Source organism: Branchiostoma lanceolatum, chromosome 10 (genome assembly GCF_035083965.1).
Source record: "Branchiostoma lanceolatum isolate klBraLanc5 chromosome 10, klBraLanc5.hap2, whole genome shotgun sequence".
In the NCBI taxonomy this organism is placed as follows: domain Eukaryota; kingdom Metazoa; phylum Chordata; class Leptocardii; order Amphioxiformes; family Branchiostomatidae; genus Branchiostoma; species Branchiostoma lanceolatum.
In genome coordinates this window covers 9,441,034-9,466,789 of record NC_089731.1, presented here as the reverse complement: position 1 = coordinate 9,466,789, position 25,756 = coordinate 9,441,034, and the positions used below count along the sequence as shown (strand labels likewise).

Genomic DNA, 25,756 nt, shown 5'->3' with positions numbered 1-25,756 from the left:
ATGGACCTTACCGGACTATGGACACCCCCCGTTACCATATTCAGATGAAAAAAAAAAAAAAACACGGAAGTTCCCGAACGTTGCGCTACAGTACCATTACAAGCCGATAGGGACCCCAAAATCGGACCCATTAGAGCTCCTATCAACAACTAACCACATGGCAAATATCAACACAACGCGGCAAGGCATTTTTGAGTTATATTGTTTACAAACACCACATTTCACACAAACCAGGCAAAACATTACCTTTTGCCATTCTGGCAAAGGTAATTAACTTCTTGCAACCACTAGTCTAGCCAAGCGAATGGCGTATAACGATAGTGAAGATACTGACCACTAACTAGAAATATACTGTAGGTTATTGTGGATTTACAGAGTAGAAAGGAAATATTCGCAAGCGAATTCATGATGTTTGCCTTCACATCGTCTAGCCAAACAAACTACTGCTCTGTTTATTCTTACATTCATGTACATATAGAATACAACACGGGGTATTCCGTATTACCCGCGGGAGGGCTGGGACCGAGGGTGATGCGGAATACAACGTGTTGTATTTTATTTATGTCATACCTTGGTCATACCCACCCGAGAAAACATACATTTCAATGCGGAATGCGCCAGAAGTTGAGGAAGTTTTGTGTCCTCGAACAAGAAACTGTAGCAACATTGATTCCAATCTCCGAATCCGGTATTCGAATTTCCGACGGCCGCACAACCGGCGCGCTCGAAATGCGTTCGAAATATTCTATGGAAGCCTGTGTGATAACACTCCCGAACCCTATGTGATCCGGATAGTTATCACACGGTCCGGAACACCCGTATCAGGCCCAGGCATGACATAAATATAGAATACAACACGGGGTATTCCGTATCACCCGAGGTACCAGCCCGACCGCGGGTCGGATCGCCCGACGGCCGTAGGCCGGAGGGCGATCCGACCCGCGGGAGGGCTGGGACCGAGGGTGATGCGGAATACAACGTGTTGTATTTTATTTATGTCATACCTTGGTCATACCCACCCGCGAAAACATACATTTCAATGCGGAATGCGCCAGAAGTTGAGGAAGTTTTGTGTCCTCGAACAAGAAACTGTAGCAACATTGATTCCAATCTCCGAATCCGGTATTCGAATTTCCGACGGCCGCACAACCGGCGCGCTCGAAATGCGTTCGAAATATTCTATGGAAGCCTGTGTGATAACACTTCCGAACCCTATGTGATCCGGATAGTTATCACACGGTCCGGAACACCCGTATCAGGCCCAGGCATGACATAAACATGTATACATTTGGCAACCAACCCACGTATTGCCACTTGCTACGAAATATAATCGCACACCACAGGGTGTCCCCATGAACCATGGTGATAGCCGTCTGGTCAAGGTCATTGACCTTATTTGTTTGGAGAAAAAGAAGACGAAACTGAGCAAAACCGATATTCTTCCGTGAAGATAAACATAATAAGCAAAATGAGCATGATGTTAGGGTGACGGGGTAGGTATGACATTCAAACTTTGTTCAAGCTTCAACATGCCATGGCAAGTAATTGCAAAGTAAATGTCAAGGTCTGTATGGTAGAACGCACCTGTCAGTACTAGTACTTTGACATTACATGACAGGGCGGTGCACAGATGGTTCAAGGTGAATCCCAAGGTCAAACGGTACGTTGTACCATTATGTACATCTATCATTTATGTAAATGTATATTCTGCATATGTTATGTTTTTGTGTATCATGTAGCTTTGTATAGTTGCGAATGAATAGCTGAACGTATATACATATATGTATTTATCATAGAATTAAACTATTGTTTAAACAATCATCTAAATCGACCTAATAGATTTAGATGTAAGGTAGATTCATAACAGAGCAACTCAACAAAACTAAATAGTTCCCTACCCAAGGTAATATAATGTAGTAATAATCAGAATTGTCCTAAGCATGATTCTTTTTTTGACAACTTTGTTCATATTTGCTTGCTATGCATGACCAGGTGTCCAAAAGCCCGGTTAGACAACAACAGAATTCTCCATATAGATGTCTTGGCCTTGAAAGCAAAATGCAATCCGCACCTCCTGGTGTCAAACATGCCAGAAACCTTAAAATGTCAACATCGTGTACTGCAGCCGGAAGGTCATATTGGAATTAGTCCGGAAAAGTATGATCACTTACAAACTTTAGGAACTGAATTTCAAGCAGAGTTTGGCGACCACATACTTCCGTCAAAACAATACCTTGGTCTCTTATCATGTCTTATGTGTATCCGTCAGAAACGGCTGATTATGATGTCATTGCTTTTCAACTGATCAAGTCACTCTCAGGAAGCTACGTATGGCATTATTTCAGCAAGTATGCAATTCACGTTATGCTACGTTATACTGCGCTGAATTTAAATCAAAATGTTTTTAGTTTGGAAGAAGTTTTGCTAATTGTAACATCATGTTCATTGTACTGGCTACTTAACAGGAAGCCTAGTTTGAAATGTCCAGTTCCTCCACGATGATTCTTGAGTGGGAGTTCCACCCGGTGTAGGCGTCTCCGCCGGCGGCACCATCTGCGCATTTACCGACGTTCAAGGCCACTGTTACCGGGCCGGCCGGCAAGTTGTAACAAAGGCCGTCAACTGAAAAAGACGATCACGACACATATCACACTACGATGGGTACAAGAGTGTCAATCAACAGATCAATCAATCAATCAATCAATCAAATAAGGAAGTGAACAATCGATAAATCAACCAATAAATAGATCAACCGACTTCCTCCCAAATGACTGAAACCCCTTTCTTTAGGATAAAAAGTTTGGTCTGTTAAAATGTGACACTAGGAAAAGGACAAGTAACAAATAAGTCGTGTCCAACGCTGTTTTCAAAATCTTATACAACGTTACAGTTTAATACACACATTGAAATTATTCTATGTATATATACATGTACGTGTCCTTGAACTTCGCGATGATCAAGCAGAACTTTCTTGAGAACGTTTACCCCTGGGTTTTGGATACCCCCTTGTCTATCATACTTAAAGATAAAATGTTCGATTCTCACTTGTGGACACACGATGGAGGTTTATGTCGTTGGCGCCATTAGTGTACATGACACCGTCAATGGTGGCGCACAGTTCACTGTTCACTGTGAAGTACCAGCGCTGACAGCAGGGGGTGGCCGACTTAACTCTGATGGCGCCGTTCCATGTCAGACGGAGGGCGGATGTGGTGGACACCTTGTTGAACGGACACTCCTGTGGTTGAAATGTTTAGAATGTTAGAATATGACAGAACGTTTCTAGACTCTGCTCTCAGTACACTGTCATAAAGTAACCGTATAACCGTATATATATGAATATGTTTCTACTAAGATTATTGCACCTCAAAGTGATCAGCTATTATATATACATAGATTCCCTACAACCTCCTTGGCTCTACTTACATGCTCTACGTATAACAACTTAGTGAACTGTCGTGTTTTACTATCTTCGACCAATGAGAGTGGAATACAAATGGATTAAGTATAGATAACTTTACCACAATCTTCCCGCTGTCCGCGTCTTCATTCAGGTTGTTCCAGACACACTGCTTCACGTTCACCCCGATCGGTGTACCAGGAGACCCCTTCTCTCCGGGCGGTCCCTGTTCTCCCCGGTCCCCCCTTGCGCCGTCCCGGCCGGGAACACCATTGCCACCAGGGACACCGTTGCTACCAGGAACACCATTGCTGCCAGGAACACCCGGTGACCCCTGTGGCCCAGCAACGCAACCTTCGCAACACTACAGGGTACAGCCATGAATAGATATCATCTTTTGAATTTATTTCTAAAAATACAACAACAAAAAAACATGTAAGTTTGAAGAATCAGTGACTTTATTAGTCGGTGGTATGGTCAAATATGTAAAACTTTTATCACAGATGTGAATAGGCTATAATTAGAGACAGGCGACATGTGAAATTGGACTGTCCATACAACAAAAAGTTAACATGACATCTTTGACAATCGGAACGTCTAGTGCTATAACGACAAGACCTAGATTTTAAACCATGATGAATTGACGTACGCCCCCTTACGTATTTATTCGAATTCCTCTCACCTGAGGTGTGCTGTCGTCCTGACAGCGACCTGTCTGCGCTAACAACGCCGCGGCAAACGCCACAACTGTCAACCATGTGTATGGAGCCATGGCGTCCTCTCCACCGCTGTGAAATGCTGGTGCTACAGTCTTGCGGATCAACGTTATGGCATGTTGCCAACTATATCAAGTCTAATTATACCCATTTTTGTCATGCGACACCATTTTCTGACACATCACTCCCAATCTCATGCTACATCAGACAGATAGTACTATTTGTAGAAGCAACGTTGGCCAGGACCATCGAAGTTTTTTATAGGTAATAGTTTGTTGCATTCCTTTTTTCAAAATTTCCTCCCTTTATCATATCTGAATTCACAAATATATGAATTTATGGATTTATGAAAATGTACGAATATTTATGGTTATCTATGAATATCATAAACATGTACGGATTTTTCTGAATATTCTGAATACTTCTGAATTTCTGAAAATGAATATATGTATAAATACTTACGGATGATATTGATGAATTTTCATCACAAATTTGTTAATACATGTATCTATGATTAGTTATAAACATTTTATGAATATTTATGAAAACTTATAAACATTCAACAAATTTTTCCAATATATTTCTGAATATTCGTGTTGCAAGTAACAAAACATAACCTTGGCACTTGGCAATTAGGGCCAAACGGCACTCGACAAGAGGCTAATACTGCAGTACCAGTTCTCAACGTTGTGAGGAGATTTTGCAACCAAAAGACCGTCACAGCTGCGGAATTCAAACTTTAAATGAAGATTATATTTTACTCAGGGGTATGTAATGATGCATGAAGACATTGTAAACGTCAGAACGCTTAATACCTTTGTGTTGGTTACCATATGTAATATGATATAGTGAATGCTGTTATGAGTCATGTATATCTCATGCAGTATGATATAAGATATAAGTCTGTTTTAGTTGAAGTAAGACACTAAATATTGCATAGAAATGGCAGTTGCAATAATTCAAATCATGGTAATGCTCCTCCTTTTCCTTCTTGAAGTATTTATACAGCACATACATGTAGCTTTGGATCCCTCCACGATGACTCAGAGTATTATAAATGTGAAAAGAAATGTTTCGTTGTATCAATTATGCATGCATCTTATTACAAACATACAATGATTCTGTAGACTATTTGATTTATATATACATTTCTTTTATATGGCCGCTATATCGTTATTTCCTCATAAGTCGACAGGAGGCGTTTTATTGACATGCATAAATATAGCTAGCCCATGATGAACATCTTCCATAATTGACCTATGGTACATGTAGAGCGTTTTCCTTGCTAGATTGGAATTTCGATATTTGCGTGGACTTTTTGTCCATCTTCAATTGAAGCCTCTTGGCATCTTCCACTGTCTCTATCTTTTTCCGTTTTACTACCAAAAATGGTGTTAAACGAATTTCCGAGTCGGCTTCCATCGGCATTCTTCGGATACGATTAGGTCTTTCGTCGTCTGCTCGAAGATGCAATGACGTCATCTTCGGCATGTCTACTTCCCGTGGAGACCCCTCTGAGATGGAGCGACGACCCTGATTGGCTGGTGGCGCCAAGCTTGGCGGTAGAGACGCTGAAAAACAACCGTAGATACGTTATAAGAATCAATGGGTGCACAAACGATGAAAAACAACCGTAGATACGTTATAAGAATCAATGGGTGCACAAACGCTGAAAAACAACCGTACACACGTTATAAGAATCAATGGGTGCACAAACGCTGAAAAACAACCGTACACACGTTATAAGAATCAATGGGTGCACAAACGATGAAAAACAACCGTACACACGTTATAAGAATCAATGAGTGCAAAAACGACGAAAAACAACCGTAGATACGTTATAAGAACCAATGGGTGCACAAACGCTGAAAAACAACCGTACACACGTTATAAGAATCAATGAGTGCAAAAACGACGAAAAACAACCGTAGACACTTCATAAGAATCAATGAGTGCGAAAACGCTGAAAAACAACCGTAGACACTTCATAAGAATCAATGAGGGCACAAACGCTGAAAAACAACCGTAGAAACGTTATAAGAATCAATGAGTGCACAAACGCTGAAAAACAACCGTAGATACGTTATAAGAATCTATGAGGGCACAAACGCTGAAAAACAACCGTAGACACGTTATAAGAATCAATGAGTGCGAAAACGCTGAAAAACAACCGTAGACACTTCATAAGAATCAATGAGGGCACCGTGGCCTCATTCTGCTAACAAATCAATACCGATGTCCTTGAAATGGGTAAGCGGCTCGGGACTGGACTATGACAACGCTCAAGGGAAGATAAAAACTCGATTACACGGTCCTTGAATTGGAGAGGCTACTTGAGACCAAAAGTGTGATAATGTGCCAAGCTAGAACAGAACTCGTGGTACCTAAGGCTTGAGTCCTCTTTCTTTTTGAGTACTTATTTCCCGTCATTTCTTTTCGATATGCACAAAATCATGCAGCATCATATATCAGGAGAAAGGGGATGTATATCATGAAAATCTACTCTAGGCGACTTATCATGATTGATAGAGTCATCTTTGTTTGTCAAGGTTGACAGTGCATTGTCTAAGTTCTAGCATGGGTAACGTACTATTAACTAAGAACCAACCTAGCAAATACCGATGTTCCGGTAAGGATGCTTCGTGAACTACCCGCTAGTCGTGCCGTATGATCTCTTTCAACAAATTCAACAAATCAATCAAAACTCTTTATCAGTGATTGCCAAATCATCTCCGGTCTTTAAAGTGGATGATTAATTGATTTAATTTTAAATAATGCATCTCAGCATTTCTAGGTCCAGGATGTCACACAATGACAGTGGCCATCAGTTCAATTGTTGATGTCCTTGGTGCTGAACTTGCCATCCATATGTTGAATGGAAAACAAGATGAACAGCTGAAAGGCTATTTACCTCCAATGATCCCCCGTTGCGCACGTTTAGCACTAAAACAACAAAAAGCACTTAAATCGTTATGAATAAAGGATGAAAAAACAATACAGTAAAGATTCCATTAGCGTTTGGCTACGTCAGTGGAAATTAGGAAAACAACGGTTTTGAGAGCATCTGAAAACGCTTATTTTTTCCACAAAATATCACCTTTAGCCGTAACCACTCTATACCTTCTGGGCATTAACGTTTTTTTCGGTCTTAGTTGTTTAATAGAAAATATTTCTACTGGATTTTATCGCACTCTTTAGAAATAGAATAAAAAACAATGTTTAAGAAAAAACTTTCAGATATTTTCATGGCTATTTTTCCTTCACTGGCGTAATTATGAACTAAATAATCATAGTACGCCGTTCTATGTATCGCTGATTGATGTCCATCCTCAGTCAAAGTGGAGTTATTTGAAGTACGTTTTCCCATTTATGATAGTCTAGGTGCTAGCATGCTACATGTGACGTCAGAGCCCCAATTTGTCATCATTAACGGTTCCTCGTATCGCTGCCGGAAAATTGATTTCTCAGAATTAGATTTACTGTAGGGGAACAGCGAAGGTACGCCTCAGAGCAGAGATTTGCACACTTTACAGTTATACATAATGGTAATCGGTCTTTATATCTGTGAGGGTGAAAAGTAGAAGTGGTACAACAGCAAAATTTTGTTTCCATTACTGTCGTTGATCAAATTGTTCTGATTTTATAAGATAGGCGGATACTAGCATGTCGTGATATAGTATTGGCATAATTATATGCCCTGAGGAGTGGGCCACATAACTGTGTTAGTGAAATCGAATGTTTTTTGCATAACGCAGGTTACCGTGTCATTATAGATATAGAGGGGGGCGTTGGCATGTATGTCTTTCGGCGTTAGATGTAGGGTACACATATATGCCTGCGTTTTTACGCCAATGCGTTGCTGTTTCAAACATACGCTACAAATACCGAATATCAGAATTGTATGTCATATTTCAGGATATAAGGAACGCATACCAATTCAACATATTTCATCATTACTTTTTAATGTCCGAATTTCGTTCCAACTGCAGTGTGTAGAGCGAATGCATATCACCATCGGAAAGAATGAATATATTTACAATAAAAATTGTAATAGAGACAAATGTGCAACGATATTGTCGTATATCTAATACCTTTGATTGGAGCAAGGAGGTCCTTGATTGGAGGCGGCTTGACGGGGGAACCTTTCACTGCGTAGAACCGCTGGTAGATGAGAAGCATCCCGAAGGCGTTCCCAACCAGAATCCCGAGAACGATGACTATCAGGACCGGGCATCCTCCACACTGTGCACAGCATTCCGAAGACTTCTCACCCGAGCCCCCGGCAAATTGAGTGGGCCCATCGATGGTGTCCACTTGAATGCTGTCAGCTCGTCTCCCCTTCGATTCTCCAACCTCTTCCTCCTGCACAGCCTGAACCGGGGGCTCTTTGGTGTCGTCTGGGGCTGAATCTGAAGGCTTCTCTGCCGTGTCTTCGTCCGCCATCTTGGAATTCAGTGACCCAGCCCATCATTCCATATATCGATTTTTCTGCGTTGCACTTTCAGGAGTGGTTTTGCATAGATAACATCAACAGTATGGATGGATATGGGTTAAAGTGATACCATCACTTTTTATGGCCAGGGGTTCGTGTGATCAGTAGGGTAATTAGTGTATGGACTGTGTGAGTCCAGCGGCCTCTTTTGCAAAATTGACGTGACCATAATGTTCATTTTATTCACATTAAATCTTTGTTACACTCCATCTAAAAATAAAATACATTTTGTTTTTATTGATTCCATAATCCAGGCACTTACGTTTAAAGAGGTGCAAAGTAGTCAATTCGGAATCCCATCGAATTATGGCAAATTGGGCGGATTATCTTAACCGGAGAGCAACCTGGAAATTCACACCGAGTTTTACAACATCACACTCGGTACAAGTTGACTATTTTCGTTTTCACCAATCTTTATTGGTGACGTGTTTCACATAGCTATATTTGCAAATAATGAATCCAGGGACTATGCGATATCATTACTAAGGCTTTATTTGTCTATTATTCTCATTCGGAAGGAAAACATATATACATATCACAATGCTATAAATGATTGGCATCTCAAAGAAGTAGATTCTTCCTATACCACCTTCTGAGAATTGATATCAAAGACATAAAGTGATATCATGCTATTTGATATTCTATGCTTTACAAAGACCTCAATAAGCACCATACTTTGTGATGGACACTTCCGTTGTTCGTGCATTGTATGCCCTTGGGTATTACACTGCAAACTCTGAAAAAGATTGCACCTAGACTACGGTCACCCGCTAGCGTCCTTCTACTTGCAGTCATCTATTTCTGCATTACATGCACACTGCTTTACATTGAAGTTCTTAACACCGCTCATTGTAATTCAAAATGGCGGAGAAAGATGCCAAAAGTTGTCGTCTATGCGAGTGAGAAAAAGCAAAGGCTCCTCAATTTTCATAAGATATCTTCCAAAATGTTTCAAAGACTGCCGCCTTATGTTGTAGCTGGCAACGTTGTTGGTGCCACGGGTACAGTAGATCGCGTGGTCTGAGCTACAGTGGGTGCTGGTGTCGCGGCGGTTGTCGCTACATCAGTAGGTCCCTCAGACGTGTTTTGCGTCGTCTGCAGGACTTCTGTTGTCGCAGTGGTCTGGGTGTCAGAGGTAGGCGTCAGCACAGGGGAAGACGCAGCACCAACTGTGGTCTCGCCGGCCGTAGATGCTACCGATTCTGTTGTTGTCAGCGTGGGTAAAGTTGTTGGTTGGTCTGTAACTGTGGTGTTCGGTTGTAAAGTAGTTGCTTCTTCGGTTGTAGCGGCCTCTGTGGTGTCTTGTGCCGTCGTCTGTTGTGCGTCTGTGGTCACCAGTAAAGCAACGTTAGCCGTGGTTGTAGACGGAAGGGCGGTGGTCACCGTGGTGGTAGTTGCCGGATGCGTGGTTGTGGGGATGGACGTTGTCGTGGGTTGGTTCGTTGTAGGTTTTGGCGCTGTCTCGGTGGCGTTGCTTGATAGGGGCGAGGTTGTTGTTTCGCTGGTCACGTTGGTTGCTGCACCCGGTGAGGCAGTCGTGCACCCTTTAACAGAAAAACATGACATGTTTTATCATCATAACTGTTTGTGAATGGTGATGAACAAACGACAGGCTACAATGCTTTAGTGATGGTATACATGAAAATCAAGACAACATTTAAAAAAAGACTACCTTACTGTAATTCTTCTGTGATATGTCTCAATCCTCCCCACATACACCCATGTAAACATCATGTAATGAGGCAAATTGTATCGCTGTGCTGTGTGGTTTACTACGGTCCGCAACTTCTTCTAGTCTATTCTAGTTCCCAGTCTATGCTTTGTTGAAACCATGGCTATGAAGGAGTAAATTGAATTGAGCTCAGTGAATGCCTCGTGTAATAGGTATCAGATAGACGTGATTAGAATTTAGAAATTTGCTTTTGATTGACCTCCTGTTATCAGTATCAACTAACACAGACTGCCTTTTTCAACAAACTTCTGCAAATGAAAAAGACATGTCAATTTTCTTGAACAGACAAAAGGGCAGAATAGAATGTATGCAAGCTTTCGAGTCAATGTGGACAAATTCATAGAAATGGTAATTTATGAAGTCGTGTTACTCTATGATTTTGAATGTCATTAAACGACCGACAGAATGTTAGTCCTCCACATCTTGTAAATTGGCTAACCGTTAAAGTTCTTCTGTGAGTGCCAAGGCCAATAGAAAAGAAATGAAGTGTTTCGCGTCGCCGAGTGAACATATAGCTGAACTAAAATAATTACACACATTGATAGACGTACCTTCAATGCTGCAGGGTGTTGGGGTACCTGCGATCTGTGCATCCCTGTTCCAATAGAGGCCGAAGTATATCCCTAACGCCACGATGAGGATAACACACAGAACCAAGAGGAAGACCAGGAGGCAGATCAGCCATCTCCGCCGGCCGTGTGTCACCGGCACCTCCTCCGGCACGGGCCCGGGCCCGCCGCTGGTGGCTCCCTCCACGTCATAACTCCCATGGGAGCGAGGCATCAACTCTATGTAACTCAGCTTGACGGTGGTGTTCGGACGTCTCTGGACAAGAAATCTTCCCTTCCCGTGGAGTTTTAGCTACATAGATGTAGATGAGGAGACAAATAAGGAATGGCATTTCAAGGAACAGCCAATGGATGGTGTGATAAAACTTTTAGCAAATGTGTCAAATCAGAAGGGGTCTTAGTTATGCAATATGTTATGACTATATTTGCCACAACTTTTATGTGAAGCTTCACCGGGTTTATATTCAACGTTTAATACATTGCTTTGACATATAGATGATATTAGTTCTTTGAGCAAAGTCTGGTGAAAGTAAAGAGCGTCACCTGGCGATGTAGCCATGACTTGCATTGGATAGGATGGTGTCATACCATAACGGGAGGTCTGTCTTTACAAACTGATCAATATGGAATAGAGGCGCAGCCAATACAATATATATAAACTACCGTCTAATGATTGTGATTGGAGAGTTCTACTCTGACAGCAATGATGGTTGCTTGTAGATCTAGAGGCAGTAGTCACAATGGGCTGCTTTGTTTCCGTACTGTTTGAAATACTACCTTTTACATTTTTACACTAATCTGTTGACACACCTAAGTCACTGGCGCTTTTTCATACGTAGCATACTATGGCCAATACGAAGTGCATGTATGAGACAAGAGACTGTTCAAAACCGAGAGGCAAACGGTTATTTCTTTTCAAAGTAAAGATACTTCAGCTCTAAGCTGATCACCAGCCAAAAGCAACATAAGGTCACTCGGCCACTCCAAAAAGTCAACTGTCAGAGTTTTTGACGATGACTAATGGCTATGATATGCCTTTAAGGTCACTTGACGTACTCCTGCTTTCGACATACGACACCAGTTCCAAAATGGCGGATTGGTGAGAAAAATGGCGGCAAACTCAGAATCACGTGATTAGGGATGTAGGTCGGGAATTGAGAAGAACACCATGGGTGATATACTCTTCTAAAATTGTTGCCCGTATTGGAATGCGATATGGAAACACGGAGTAAAATCAGCCATGTTAGTGCACATATTTTATAACATATCCTTATCTTGTCTTTTGTTCCTAAGTGTTGGCACTTTTGGAAACATTCTGCGTCGCTTGGTGCAGATAGGATCTAAGGACGGAAGCCCGCGAATTGTTAGAATTGTCCTCAGCCAAGCGAACATATAGGCAAACACTGCCAAAATAAACCATGCCTGTGACTGTGTGCAATTAGCCGAACTTTCAGACAGCTGTTTTGGTACAAGCATATATCAAGGTTGTTTGGACAAAGGACGGCATAAAAAATGTGCCTTTGAAAACATGTTAAAGATGTGTCTTTGTTAGCACGACAGTAGAAAGTATAAAATTCAGTTACGAAGACAGTTTTAGAAAAGGAAGAGGAGCTCAAGGAGTGCTGGCTCTGATCAATGTAAGGTTAGGGCGTCAACTTTCTAAACACGGACACAGAACTGCACAGCCCTATGTTTATGTTGGCTGACTGTGAGGGTTTACGTCCAAGATGCACATGGTATAGTCCCTCTCACAAGGGGCATTCCCCATAAATCTTTAACAAAATACAAGGACGGAAGTACTGTGAAGTTCAGAACAACATGAAAATGCTTGAAATCATGCTTTACATCTATTCCACATTTCGGGCACGTTCTTTGGCATTTTGGACGTGCGTCATTCTTGAACAGACACAATGTAACCTCCCTATAGTTTCACCACTCCCTCTTTTAACGTACGTTCTTGTGGCTGAGTTGCCATGACACATTTTTGAACAACGTCCAGCTTTGTCTGCGGATTTGACTGGTATTCAGAGGCGAGGGACGTAGACGTTAGGTCAGACGACTGTAAACCGTAAAACTTGAGCCTGGCACATGGAAGCCCCCCTCCCTCCAGCTTTCATATTGTGACACTAACGTTACATGTGCCGTCCAACACATGAGTACGGGAGGTTTGTAATAGTTATCTAGTCTTTTCAGGTCATCAATTTGTGTCATAAGAATTATATTTAAACTGACATTCCGTTTTTCAAGTCCCTCCCTAACTCATCAACTGATTCCTATCATTCTGCGATCGAGATTGACTTTACTGGCTATGCAAAGGAATGAAGTTATAGAATGTGTTCCTCTTTTGAGGTCATTTTCGCTACGAAGGAAAGTGAGTGTATCTCACATCCTGACCTTCTTTGATACATTATCTATTCAGCAATGTTTAGTTTTATCAAATGAGTATGTACAAGAGACGGCCATAACTGGCATTAACGGCTATGATTCAATACCAACACTACGGATAACCAGGACACAACTGTATTATCGGTACAGTCTATGCAGGCCAGGACCCCCCTAATGCATCTGCCAAAAGCACCCCAGCCCGTAAAGCAAGGCGTGGTCACAGGTCACACACAAGAACTCGCTCAAGAACACGAAATCACCTAACTCGGGAAAACAAACACATGCTGTAGTATGACAATCGTTCGCTCGAATCGTGTTAGACTTTAAACAAAAGATGTTTGAACCTATACTCTGTTTCCTCGCGCAAAGGTAGGTTTAAGTAAGGTAATGTTTGCCTGTTTGTCCTACAGAGAAAACATCTTCGGTAAATACTCCGCTTAAGCAACTACGGTCAAGACTTCTTTACGTAAAAGACGTAGATGCTCACCTAAGGTGTCTTCTTTAGGGTCCGTCCACCAGAACTTCTCCCGTCTTTTACTGTTCTCGTCAAGACCGGCTCATGTTAGGCAAGTCCCAAGTATGCCTCACAGTCCAGTGTCGACTTGGTAGCGAAAATGAAATTCCTCTTGTTCATATCACCGGCCAGGGTCATACTGAAGGCACCCGTCAATATTCTTCCATGGAGAGAAGGGGTTGGGGTTGGGGAGGAAGGGTTGCAAGAGAACACGTTGATCCGAAATACCAACGGTATAAGGGGACTATCAATGATTTTGTATGTTTTGATTAAATGATAAAAAGTAAGAGCTGAAAAAATTGACTTTTGAATTATTGTTCTTGTCGGAACAAAGTACATGAGATAGTAGCAAGAACGGGCAAACACAAAGAGAAAGCAGAAATGTAACAGCAAAATGTATAATATAGCAGTAAGTAAAAAACTAGATAAACTCTCTAAAGCTTCATTCTTAATAGATCTTGCAACCTCAAGCTTGGCATTGAACGGTGCATGGGGAGGTTTCCAGCGATCCAATGAGATCTAAGACTCTCACCGCGGGCGTTTCTCCCACATATCTATGATATGAGAAACGGCGGGCTTTTGTTTACAAGCCAAACATCCCAGGCTGACGAGGAATGGCCCACAAACTACACTCACGGGCTGAGCCACTGGTAACGTCTGCTGAGGGCGTGTCTCTCAGAGACTTCGCACGTCTTCAGACGTCAGGTCTTGGAGGGAGGACAAACAAAACTCTAAATTAAAGAACTTCCTTTTATAGATATCAAGAAACAGAGTCTGATTCAGAAAGGAAGTGGGGAGGGGTGAGTTAGCCTCCAACAGGCCTTCCTACGGGGGTATGGATCGTAGAATTTGGCAAAAAGTCAGTCCGCGGGAAGTTTAACATTTCCTCCTCCTAACTGCGTCGGCAAATAAAACCCTACTGTGCCCAAACTCCCCTGGCACTGCTGAATATTCTCCCTTTAGCCTGCGTAGTCAGTCTGTTAACGTTAGAGACTAGGGGTGAATAGAGGGTGATGTGCTGCGTGTATATAAGTCAGTGAACAGAGTTAGGTTAGATTAAGAGCTGGGTTTAAGGTGTTCGTTTTTCTTCTTGATCTTTTGTTCTGAGTTTTGATGAGTCGTGAAAATTTTGAATGAAACACACTGAGAATATATTAGATTAGTACACATGTTGACGACGCTATGACAGTGCCGATGAAGCTGGCCTTAATGACAAAAGCTTGGCAAAACCCCTTCCTCCGTTTTACACTTAAAAAAATTGTTTCTCGGTCTTACCAAAGTTTTGCACAAAGTTGTTTGTTAACAGTTTCTATGGTATGTGCATTTGCGTGTTATGCTTTTGTTTACTTCAGTTGCTCAATTCTTTAGGTGTGTGCCGAATCTTCATGCACGTACATCCTTTTTGTGTGATGGTAAGTCCCAAGATCGGTTTAATCAGGGAGACTTAAACACTGTGTTTGAAGCTCCTTGGTTTGATCATACTGAGAATGTGCGAAATAATCCCTCAGCTTGAACGATGGATTGTTTGATCTTGGGCAAAGGTTAGAACATACCAAGAGGGAAGGGGGGCACTGGTAAAGTACTTGGATGATTTTATATATCTTTGACCTTCTTTGACACTACAATGGCGTGGCGTCGTGTGGCGCAACTGTAGAGCACGCGGCTGTCAAACAATGGGTCCCGGGATCTAATCCCAGGTGCGCCCAGAGACATGTCCGAACTTGCGCCCCGACGTTGTGCCCTTGGGAAAGGCACTTAACACGACTTTCCTCACTTCACTCAGGTGTAAATGAGTACCTAGCTCATCTAGGGTTAGGGACGTCCCTCGGATAGGACGTTAAATGGAGGTCCCGTGTTTGGGGAGAGCAACACCCCGCGCACGTTAAAGAACCCACCACACCTTTCGAAAAAGAGTAGGGGCATGCCCCGGTGTGCGATGGTCCAAATCTTACAGTCCGGTCTGGGATGACATCTTGAAAAGGTGATAGTTCACCTGTTATGTCAATCCTTCCACAAAATGTGGTAAATCAAAATAAATAAATAAATAAATAAATAAACAATGAAGTTGGTCTTAACAAATGTCGAGTTCCACAAAAAAGGTCTATTAAATAGTTATAAACTTAAAGTGGCGTGGAGTTTTCATGGCAAGTCACCAGTTAGGCCCCTTGGATATATTTCAACGGATAGTGAGACCACAGGTTTTAGCTCACCTACAAGCAGTGATTTACACGTGTTTCTATTAAGTAACTGTTAGTTTTTGTTAAGAAAACAGTGACGAGGGAGCGAATATGCTGTTTCTGGATGAGTGCCAGAGGTTGACATTCCACAGCTTTGAAACGTCAGGGGAAAGTTCGGCGAATGCTGTCGTAGGCGGAATGTATGGAGCCACAATATTTCTATGTTGATAAAGGCTGCTACATTTCTGGTCCAAAAAAGTGACGTTAAGCCTCAGAATTACCAATGGGCACTTGCAATTCATGGCAAGTGTGATAGCACTGCATTGTAATCCCAATTTAGGTATGTATTCCTTCATTGTCAGTTTTCTTGAAACGTTTTGATATGTTCAGGCCTGACTGAGAGGGGCACTCACCAGTGTTTAGGTTTAACGTCGACTCACGATGACGGTATTCAAAGTCGGTGTCCATCCGAGCTCCGTGAAAAACAACGACCCCTTGCAAAGTATACTCAAAATGATTCTTCTCGAGTTTGTGGAGCTACTCGTTTAATTCAATACTGCAATAGAATCACTTCCAACCTGATACCCATCAGGATTGGCATTCAGAAATCGAAATCAGTAATATATTCCCTCAAACTACATCCAGGGGCCGGTGTTATAAAATGTAACGTTACTCTCTTCTGGCACCTTTTTCAATCCTGAAAAACAGGCTGAAATGGGCCCTAAAGCTCTGTTGTAAATTTCGCAGCCCTCTAATGGAATTGTTAACCCCAGCACTTCATCACTGACAGTAACATCATTTACTATTTGTTTCATCTTCTCGTCCAGGTTTTAGTTGCGCCATATACGTGCTGAATGGTCAAGTGTTAACACTACATAACAAAGTCCGAGTCTAATTATACAGCAAGGCATGGAGGGGTCGCATAACTGGACTACATGTTTCAGAAGATGAGCAAAAGAAAGTTTCCTAAGAAGATTTTCCACTCACAGACTAACAAGTATTCTAAATCCATCCCAGGCCGCACAGCGATCTCCTACTTCGTTATTCTGCCTCCTCGGTCAACCCTAATCCCTGGTTCGTAGTTGCTTGGTTAGGGACGTAAGGTTCACAAAACATCGACAGGATGAAAAATAGAAGGGCGGGAGAGGAGGGACAGTGGCATACTTGAGACGGCGACTTAAAGTCTGCAACCCAAAGAAAACGAACGGTGATTTACTCGCCGCTTGTTAAGGGCCTATCATATCTCTAGCCAATTCCTAGGATCACTGCATATCGATTTGTAATGTTCAGCAATTCTCTGGACATGTAGCTGCGCCAAACATTTATTACCAACAGGAATTCTCCAGCCTGCGTGGGCCACACATGAAATGGGAATACAAAGATATCGTCCAACAGTCGAACATATAACCCACGGTCCTGAATTATCTGATATTGGCATGGCAAGTGAAAGGGTTACGGATACATATCTGCAAATGAGTTTTCTGAACAATAGCAAAAGTAACTCGCCAGCAGGGCCCCATTCTAAGGGCATCAGGCCAGTAAAGTTTACAAGGCACATGCATACAAAATGTTCCTCACGCCATAATGGTAACGCACACTGATATGTATCTCACAGCGTAGCATACAAAACTGGACATCACTGAGGACAATATCAGATTACATTCACGTACGACGTATTTTGTTGAATTCACATTTCTGTATATAAAGTTAATTTTTGTACGATTTGTTAGGAGACGTTACTAGATATGTGGCTATATGTTTTGTACTCCATATGTTAATTACTTCTGTTGTGACAAGTATACAGCTATTTAGTTTTTATACCCTTAACTTACAAGAGTCATGTACAACCACAACATTGTAACCACTAATGGACAAGTTTTCCTTACTATCTGTTGCAGACATCAGGGAGCGGTATAAGTCGCCACACCCAGCACTACAAACACACTACATACCAGTGGAGACGAGGTTGGAGATTATTGATCACATCAAAGTAAAACCGATGATTACTTTGACACTGCTTTCACCTTTACAGGGCTGTGCGGTCTTTGATCAGATATGAAACGGGGAATACATCGTACTGCACCGCACCGAAAGGTCACCCACCATTTCAAAACATTCCAGTCTGTGCTATATATACATCGCAAAAATGCACTTACTGCCTCAGGTAGTGAAGAAATCACGGGAACTCAAATGACAATAGTGTCATCGTAAATAACCTCGTCGATTAGAAGCGAGTATCGCCTCGTTTGAAAGATCGTCAGCAGTGTTACAAACACCATAATGGCAAGAAATACTGTGGCAGTAACTGCAAAGATGTGGATAGCATACAGAGGTTGGTAGAACAAATTGGTCTCCTTCTGAGTTTGCACATTAATACAGAATGTTCCAGCCGGAGGCTCGCCGTCTTTAATCTTTTGAGTGCTGTTTTGAACATCAACAGATACACATGTATTGTACATACGACCGGGCTTCAATCCGTCAAAGGTATACATATCAACATCATCTCCGACATGCACAGCGCGAAGTAGTACGTCATCAGACACCTTCACTGTGTAGTTGGCCCGACTGGAGACGTTTCGAGCACCCCATTTAACTGTTATGGATGTTTTGGTCGTGTTTAGACCTGACATGTCAATTTTCGACAGTTCGCAGAAGCGTCCATAGTAAAGAACGGGGCATTTACAGAAGAATCCGGTGGCTCTTTGTATGCAGACGCCGTCGTGTTGACAGATGCTTGCGTCACACAATGTTTCTTCCGTGCTAAGCTGTCCCTTTGCGCTCGGTACCAAGGGAACATGGGGGTGAGCCTTTCCAAATACTTCATTATACGAGCTGTGTTTGATTGCATGATTCACTGGCCGGCCACGCTGTGGCATCTTGGAGTCAGACTTTCCCAAAGAATCATTACTGCCTGCCAATGGAGCTGTAGTTGCGATGGGCTGCGTGTGGTTTTCCTTGTTCATGTCATGTGAACGTGTTTTCAAGTCAACAGAGGAATGCGTATTCTCTGTTGCCAAAGAGCTCTTTGGCAAACCAGAGCTTCCAGATTTATCTTTAGCGCCAGCCATGAGGTTGTTGAACTGTCGTCCGTTGACGCCGAATGTTTCACTGTTCGGTCTCTTGTACTTACTCCCACGTCCTGTTGACTCATACTTCTTCAGCTTCAGGGGCAGCTTTCTCCTCTTGTATGTTTTCCTCGTGAGACTGGTTAATCGGGCGTGTCGGCTTCTAATCGGTTTATTCACAGTACCATTGAGCGTCGAGGCGCTGTAACGCTCCCTCGGCTTCTGGATCGATAGCGAACTCCCGCGGGATGTGGAGGACATTAACGGTAGGCCATCGCCACTGGTGATGCTATCTCTGGTTTTCATCATGTCTCTTTCACGACCATGTAGCATTGACGATTCATACTCCACGGCTTTTTGAACCCCGTCGTCTCTCTCTGCTGCCGCGTTGGCAAATAGCGATGACACGTTAACGGACATCTTGCGAGCTGTTGGCTGCAAATGATTGACAGTTTCTTTTTCGTTAACAGATTTGTTAATGGCAGTGGAATTGAACATCATTTTAGGAGAGTCATCTGTTGCTTCAATTCCAAGTAAAGGTGGTGTCTTCTTCTTCTTCATCATACCACTTTTGATGTTCTGATGTCGCATTGTCAAAGATTTATTTGACCCAAGATCCTCAAGTTTTGCTGATAGTTTGCCATTTTGCATCGATGGTACGTCGGTTGCAAGACCATCCGTCTTCTCTATGTCTAGCTGTTGTCCATCCAGAATTGAGTCGTTTTTTGTTCCATTGGATGAAGTTGGGGTGAAAGCCCAGTCATGTTTTGAGCTACTTAAAGAACCGTCGGTTGTGCTTTCCCGTTTTTTCTCGATGACGAATGTCGAGTTGCTTCTCTTCGTTATCGGCTGTGTCAAGAAAGTAGATTCCGCATCATCCAAAAAATCGTTATCGTCTTGGGGCCATTTCAGGAAGGAGTCTGCCGGCTTCATCTTTGTTTCTTTTCGGCTGTCATCAATTTTGTCACGAGTAGCCGGATATTCAAAGTCGGCGTCGTCTGCACCAGTGCTCTTATCTATGGCCGGTGCTGTCAGTCCGCTTCCGTCGTCCAATTGTTCTTCATTGTCCTTTAGGATGAGCCTGTCAGATTGTCTTTCCATCCACTTTATTACATCTTTGTTCTCTACTCCGTAATTACCCCCAAATGAGTTGTTTGAGTTTGCCGTATGATTAGTGCCTCTGGTAATAGTTCCCAATAATGATTTTGCCGGCCCGGCCCCGCCCTTATCGGATGTCTGAGGCTCTGGAGATAGAGACGGGCTTTCAATTTTGCCGACGCCATGGATAAGCGGATCGTTGTCTTGGAAAGTTTTTGTTTTAGCAGGAACTTTGGCATTTGTTTTGTTCGCTGGAGCGTAGCTTCGTTCAAATGTGTTATCATTAGTTGGTACCGGTGTGGTCTGAATTGATGGGGTGAACTTAAGCTTAATCGGTATTGTGTTCGTTGAAAATATTTCTGGCCAAAGAGCTATAAGTATGATAACTGTGAACATCTTTTCCATGATTCCCTCTAAAATTTAGAGTGAAATAATTTTGTTCTGAAAAAAGCTATCGTTGAAAGGGTCAGTTTTTACGACAGGCAGGGCAGGCTTGCGATACATTCGCCATAACAATATCAAACAATTCGCTACTGTTGATCACCTAGGTCCTTTCAATAGACAATGATTAGAACTAGTATTGATTTTCATGTAATAAGTAAGTCAGCTAGAGCAGTTGCAAAAAATATCACTACCTACGTCTCAATTCTATAGTCTTCAAATGCGCACAGCTATTCGTGTTTGTTCAGACGAGATCAACTCATTGCATATCATTGGTAACGTTGCTATCCAGCGGTGGCAGTATCCAATATTGTGATCAAAAGATACACTGATGCACTGATCGAAAAAGAGTCGGGGTGATTCTATATGATTCGTTACAACCCAACGATTTCGCAGTTCTGGGCTATGTTCCATAAACTACTCCTGCAGTCGCCAGGATGATGATTTGAAGTCCCCATCATGGCGAATTCATAAACGATCTGAAGCTGAATGTCCAGATGGTCTTCCTAATAGAGTTTTATGATTGAGAGCTGTAGTCTGACAGGTCCCCGACCCAATGGACAACGCCGTACGGTGCACCAACTGTCGTTTCACTGACCAATGCTGTTGGAAGCCTCCTGCGGGTGAAAGGTGATAGTTTAAGAAGATAATGGACTGCAATGAATGTGTTTAACAAAGAAGCGTTTAGGAACGAAAATGAATTACTTATAGCGCATTCTTTTATTTTTGGACCCAAGAAAGTATCTAGCCCTGCAACAGGTAAAGACATCAAACAGGCCCAATGGGAAAGATGTATACGCGGAATCGAAGAGACCCAATTAAATGATGAGTTGTATGAAGTTACGAGGAAGATAAAAGATGGCAACGGTGGATCATGGATCACTCTCTGTGCCTCAGTATTAAATTTTACGAACTATTGGACATGCAAAGTAGAAGATCGATAGAATGTGATCTATTTTTGATACGTGAGTTAGCTTTAAGTATATGATCTCAGCATTTGTTATACAATGGAATACAAGAGACGTACACCGAGATAGACATGTACACCGTTTTATGACTTTTGCAAAGACTGTGTCAGGAAAATAATGATTTCTTGCATACTTCTCATTATAGAGTGCGATGTGACATAATCATGCATAGACAGTCTTCGAACAAACATGAAAAAAGTCCAGCCATTGCAATACTTCTTCCTACTCCTTCCATTTCTCACAAAAAAGACTCCTTTGAACATTTGGCACACACTATATAACACTATATAACATATATTCCTCACAAAGCAACACTGCAATCTTTAGCAACAATACAGATTCCCATTTACTACACTCTGGCAAGTCTCATAGAACAGGTTTCTTGTTACCAGTACACTATTGTCATACATCAATAAGATACCAAACTGTATTGCAAGACGAAGCAAATACCAACCAGTGGGCAAGCTGACAAGTACATCAATCACCTGGCTAGGAAGCGTACAAAACAGATACAGACCTGATACCCGGAGACGGAAACAGACGTGCGGGATAATGAAAGGTAGCAGACTGGGCAGGATGACGGCAGCTTGCTGGAAGGTACAAGGTAGAGGCACAGTCCAGGTGATTTTCAAAGTTGCTCTCAAATAAAGCACTTAATTTCCAGCATTACAAATGTTACCATTGACACATGTCTGTCACAATCGCCAGCTTTAGATACAACAAAACAGTACATGCGGTAGCAAATAGTTTCTGCTGTTGTCGTCTTCATCCAAGCCGTTACCTTGACTTTTCAGAAAACTAGCCGGTTAGCCTTCAAGACGGTTCCCTTCGATCGAGGTTCCTTGATGACAAATCACAGCAGAAGTGCGTTACAATTGCTCTTTTGGCCTTCTACATGGCAGTACGTCTTGTTTAGAGACTGTTCTGCCTTGTCAGATAATTGAACACGCCAAACATAGTCAATACCTGCATCCGATGGGACTTCTCCGGCGCACAGCATAGCAATATTCCGTACGTAACGAGCCCGCTCATGAATTCTAGCGAGCTTTAATGAATAATTGATAGCCTACTTGCGTCTAAGATTTCAGTATGGAAAATAACTGGACTAGCGCTTGTTTTATGTGACGACCATCCCGTAAAATTGTTGTTGTCCAAATCATGATCTTTGGAACATTTACGAGTTACTTAATAGAGAATTTGCCGGTTGGCGTCGTGCGCTTTGCAATAAAAACAAGTTATGATGTATAAGATGATTATCATCCGACTGCGCATTTGCTCGGGTTAACGTTGGGTTAGCTAAATAATTTTTCATGGTATAAAATCTAATAAAGCCAGCGGAAGCTGTCGCGTTCTAGTAAATGCAATTGCCACCACTGCATATTCTTAATGAAGAAAACTACTGTTATTTCCATTGTCGTTTAAGAATGCACAAAACTTATCTATACGATACGCCGTCTCGACTTTGATCGAAGATTACTTGTGTTTATTAAACTCTAACGCTAACGGTATTGAAATATGAAAAGATCATTATAAATGCTTTGCCCTTTAAAAGACTGGTAAGCCCTCTAAATCAAGGGCTGATTTGGATTTTTTCAAGATATTCACTAAGGTACTAGTAGTGGATAAAGATGATAACATATACATATACATGACGTTATATATACATATAATAGTATGTCTACCTGCTAATATACAAAAACGCCTTCTAAATATGTAACAACTTATATTGTACATACCACCGCCCGCGTAGAAAACAAAAGAGAGCCTTACCTAGCCAAGCAGAGAGAGTACTGCACAACCAGTTAGTGCCAGTTATGACGCTGCCCTCCTATCACAGCTGCCCGACCGTCGCTATCGCCTGTGTTATCTGAGAAGGGCGCTTGCATACGATGAAACAGCGATGAGGAAAACGCAGTGACAGCGTTCCATGCGCAGAAAGACTGTCCCTACCACAGCTCTCCCCACGTAATCATTTCAACCATCTCCCGGCAACCTCATCGAAAGGCAAGTATCCCTGGAGTCTCGCAGCTGCAGTTTCCGCTGAGATTTATGACTCTCCAAAGGCTTGATTGACGACCCATCTTATGTTTAAGGCTAGGAACTTTCTACTTCCACTGTAGCAAGGTCACCTTGCGGAAAACTGGCTGTAAATCTTAAGAACATGAAAGAGCTACAACTTTGAGACGTGTAGTTGTTTCGTGCAAAAAGTCTGCATCAACTGCTAGAGCATTAGACGAATGAATATATGCTAGTTTCTCGTCTTGTCTTTTGTGTCTGGCAAATCACACACAAGAGGTTGTTAGTATTGATCGGTTTACATTACTAGTGATCATGTCTGATTGACACGCCGTGCGTGGTGAAGTAACCCCGTTTCCGCGAATCAGGGCATTCCGTCATGTAACTTGGTACTTTTATCATTGAAGATGGACGATAAGTGTTACTATTGCTATGCATACTAAATTGAGCGATCGCGCCATCTGGTCCCTCGGCTCATGCCCATTTTAATGTTTCAAGGAGTTTGAAGACGTCGTTATAGTTGAGAATCTACTCCAGTGGATGTACGTTACTGACTGAATGGGCGTGTTTGCGTATTGATTCCAGACAGAACAAATGGAAGATCCTCCGAGCAAATGTCTTGCAATTTCCGGATAGGTTTGTGATCAATTCTAGGTTTAGAAATGACCACCTCTTAATACACTATTGAGTCAGATCCTGGGCGGCCCAGTCAAGAAATAACATGGAAATAATTCTGTTCTACCAAACGTATGCACTGCCCAGTAATGGTAAAACTGTAATAGCTATATTATTCGTTTCCTGTGAATGATGGCGGATCAGAAATAATTGCAATCATAGTCAGGTAAAGATGTATATACATTAATCAATACTGACATGGTATGAAGGTATTAGAACGTATTTTACATACTTTATCCCTTGATTGAGGGAAGGATGTGTACGGAAGCACCCTCGTTGTCAAAAAAAGTCATTCTCTCCATTGTTTTCCCGCATTTGCAGCAGTCAGTAAGAGATTGCCCAGAGGCAGTTTCTTGACGTCTTCTTGACATGCAACAGTTGCAACAATTTATTGATTAACCCTGCAGGGTATGGATTGCCTATACTGATTCGGGGAAATGATACGGAAGGCCTTGGCCTCTGATTTATATCTCCCGGCTTTGCTGTTTTGTAAAGTTATAGCTGCCGTGTTGTACCCTCAGGACTTGCATAAGTGTCACAAACCTGAATTCTTAATATAAAATCAATTGTCTTTACATTGCAACATGCTAACCACATCTCAATAGCCTTAGTCTAATTTATAAAAGTTTTGTTATTTTTACAACTGACTGTCATGTTATCATAAATTCTTTCGTAGTACAAAAATAGTCAAACCCTTGTTCCAGTTGAGGCACATGGATCTTAACGTAAATGCAGTCCCAAATGAAACGTTTAATCCGCCAGAATTTAAGTGAAAACAGTCCAAGTATTCATTGTGGGACTATTATGTTGCATGGTCCTTGTAGCTCTGGCTGCTACAGGTCTCTACAGTGCGTCGTTATATGGGAAGTATCTCCGTCAGGGATGCACTGGAGGCCTTCAGCGCCAAGAGCGATCGAAATGAGCGATGAGCCAGAACCCGAGTTCTTCTTCTTTGAGCCACCAGCTTACCTCTTGGAGAATTGAGGTTTGTCTGATGAAGCTTTATCTGCATCGTCGTCTGGCTAAAAAGAGCAATTTACTCTGAAAGTCTGTATGGAAATCTCTTAACATTTACTATTAGTGGCAGCACTAGTTTAGCTTTGTGGAGAATCAGGGAGACCGCAATGTTTTCGTGTAAGGAGAGGACTGAAAATGGAGTAAAAGGCATAAAAAGCTACCGCTGAGAGGGAAAACATATAATCTGTGACACTTTTGGAATAACGTTATTATCCAGACAAAACTCTCAAAATACCATTTACCAATCTTTCTGGTCGGTAAATGTAATTATGGCAATTATTGACTATGACAGCATATAGATGAATTTCGGTGTAATATTTATTAGCTTGTGTAATTAATGGTGTGCACTTGGCAAAATATATTTGCGCTGTCGTACTCTTTCTTTTACCCTCCCTTGGAGACTTAATCGCTATAACGATGTCAATGGCATTTCCAAAGCTATATATTACTGCGACAATATGCCATATAACAAAACAACTAGATATGGTATT

The 25,756-nt window shown here is 42.0% G+C and overlaps 4 protein-coding genes across 4 annotated transcripts; all 4 read right to left on the bottom strand.

The window, feature by feature from the left end:
• Positions 1 to 1,494: 1,494 nt before the first annotated feature.
• On the bottom strand, positions 1,495 to 4,479 carry LOC136443492 (collagen triple helix repeat-containing protein 1-like). The gene is made up of 4 exons (XM_066440754.1): positions 4,083 to 4,479; positions 3,522 to 3,764; positions 3,046 to 3,238; positions 1,495 to 2,622 (listed from the first exon to the last, which is right to left on the bottom strand). The coding sequence occupies exons 1-4, from the start codon at positions 4,170 to 4,172 to the stop codon at positions 2,471 to 2,473; spliced, it is 678 nt and encodes a 225-aa protein (XP_066296851.1). The 5' UTR covers positions 4,173 to 4,479; the 3' UTR covers positions 1,495 to 2,470.
• Positions 4,480 to 5,098: 619 nt separating this feature from the next.
• On the bottom strand, positions 5,099 to 8,597 carry LOC136443493 (uncharacterized). The gene is made up of 2 exons (XM_066440755.1): positions 8,208 to 8,597; positions 5,099 to 5,687 (listed from the first exon to the last, which is right to left on the bottom strand). Exons 1-2 carry the CDS (start codon positions 8,557 to 8,559, stop codon positions 5,374 to 5,376), a joined length of 666 nt encoding a protein of 221 aa, XP_066296852.1. The 5' UTR covers positions 8,560 to 8,597; the 3' UTR covers positions 5,099 to 5,373.
• A 485-nt stretch (positions 8,598 to 9,082) lies between these two features.
• On the bottom strand, positions 9,083 to 13,961 carry LOC136444027 (salivary glue protein Sgs-3-like). The gene is made up of 3 exons (XM_066441436.1): positions 13,782 to 13,961; positions 10,892 to 11,201; positions 9,083 to 10,152 (listed from the first exon to the last, which is right to left on the bottom strand). The coding sequence occupies exons 2-3, from the start codon at positions 11,121 to 11,123 to the stop codon at positions 9,575 to 9,577; spliced, it is 810 nt and encodes a 269-aa protein (XP_066297533.1). The 5' UTR covers positions 11,124 to 11,201; positions 13,782 to 13,961; the 3' UTR covers positions 9,083 to 9,574.
• A 3,330-nt stretch (positions 13,962 to 17,291) lies between these two features.
• On the bottom strand, positions 17,292 to 23,742 carry LOC136443692 (uncharacterized). The gene is made up of 3 exons (XM_066441027.1): positions 23,328 to 23,742; positions 22,075 to 22,147; positions 17,292 to 21,206 (listed from the first exon to the last, which is right to left on the bottom strand). Exon 3 carries the CDS (start codon positions 20,551 to 20,553, stop codon positions 18,172 to 18,174), a length of 2,382 nt encoding a protein of 793 aa, XP_066297124.1. The 5' UTR covers positions 20,554 to 21,206; positions 22,075 to 22,147; positions 23,328 to 23,742; the 3' UTR covers positions 17,292 to 18,171.
• Positions 23,743 to 25,756: the final 2,014 nt, after the last annotated feature.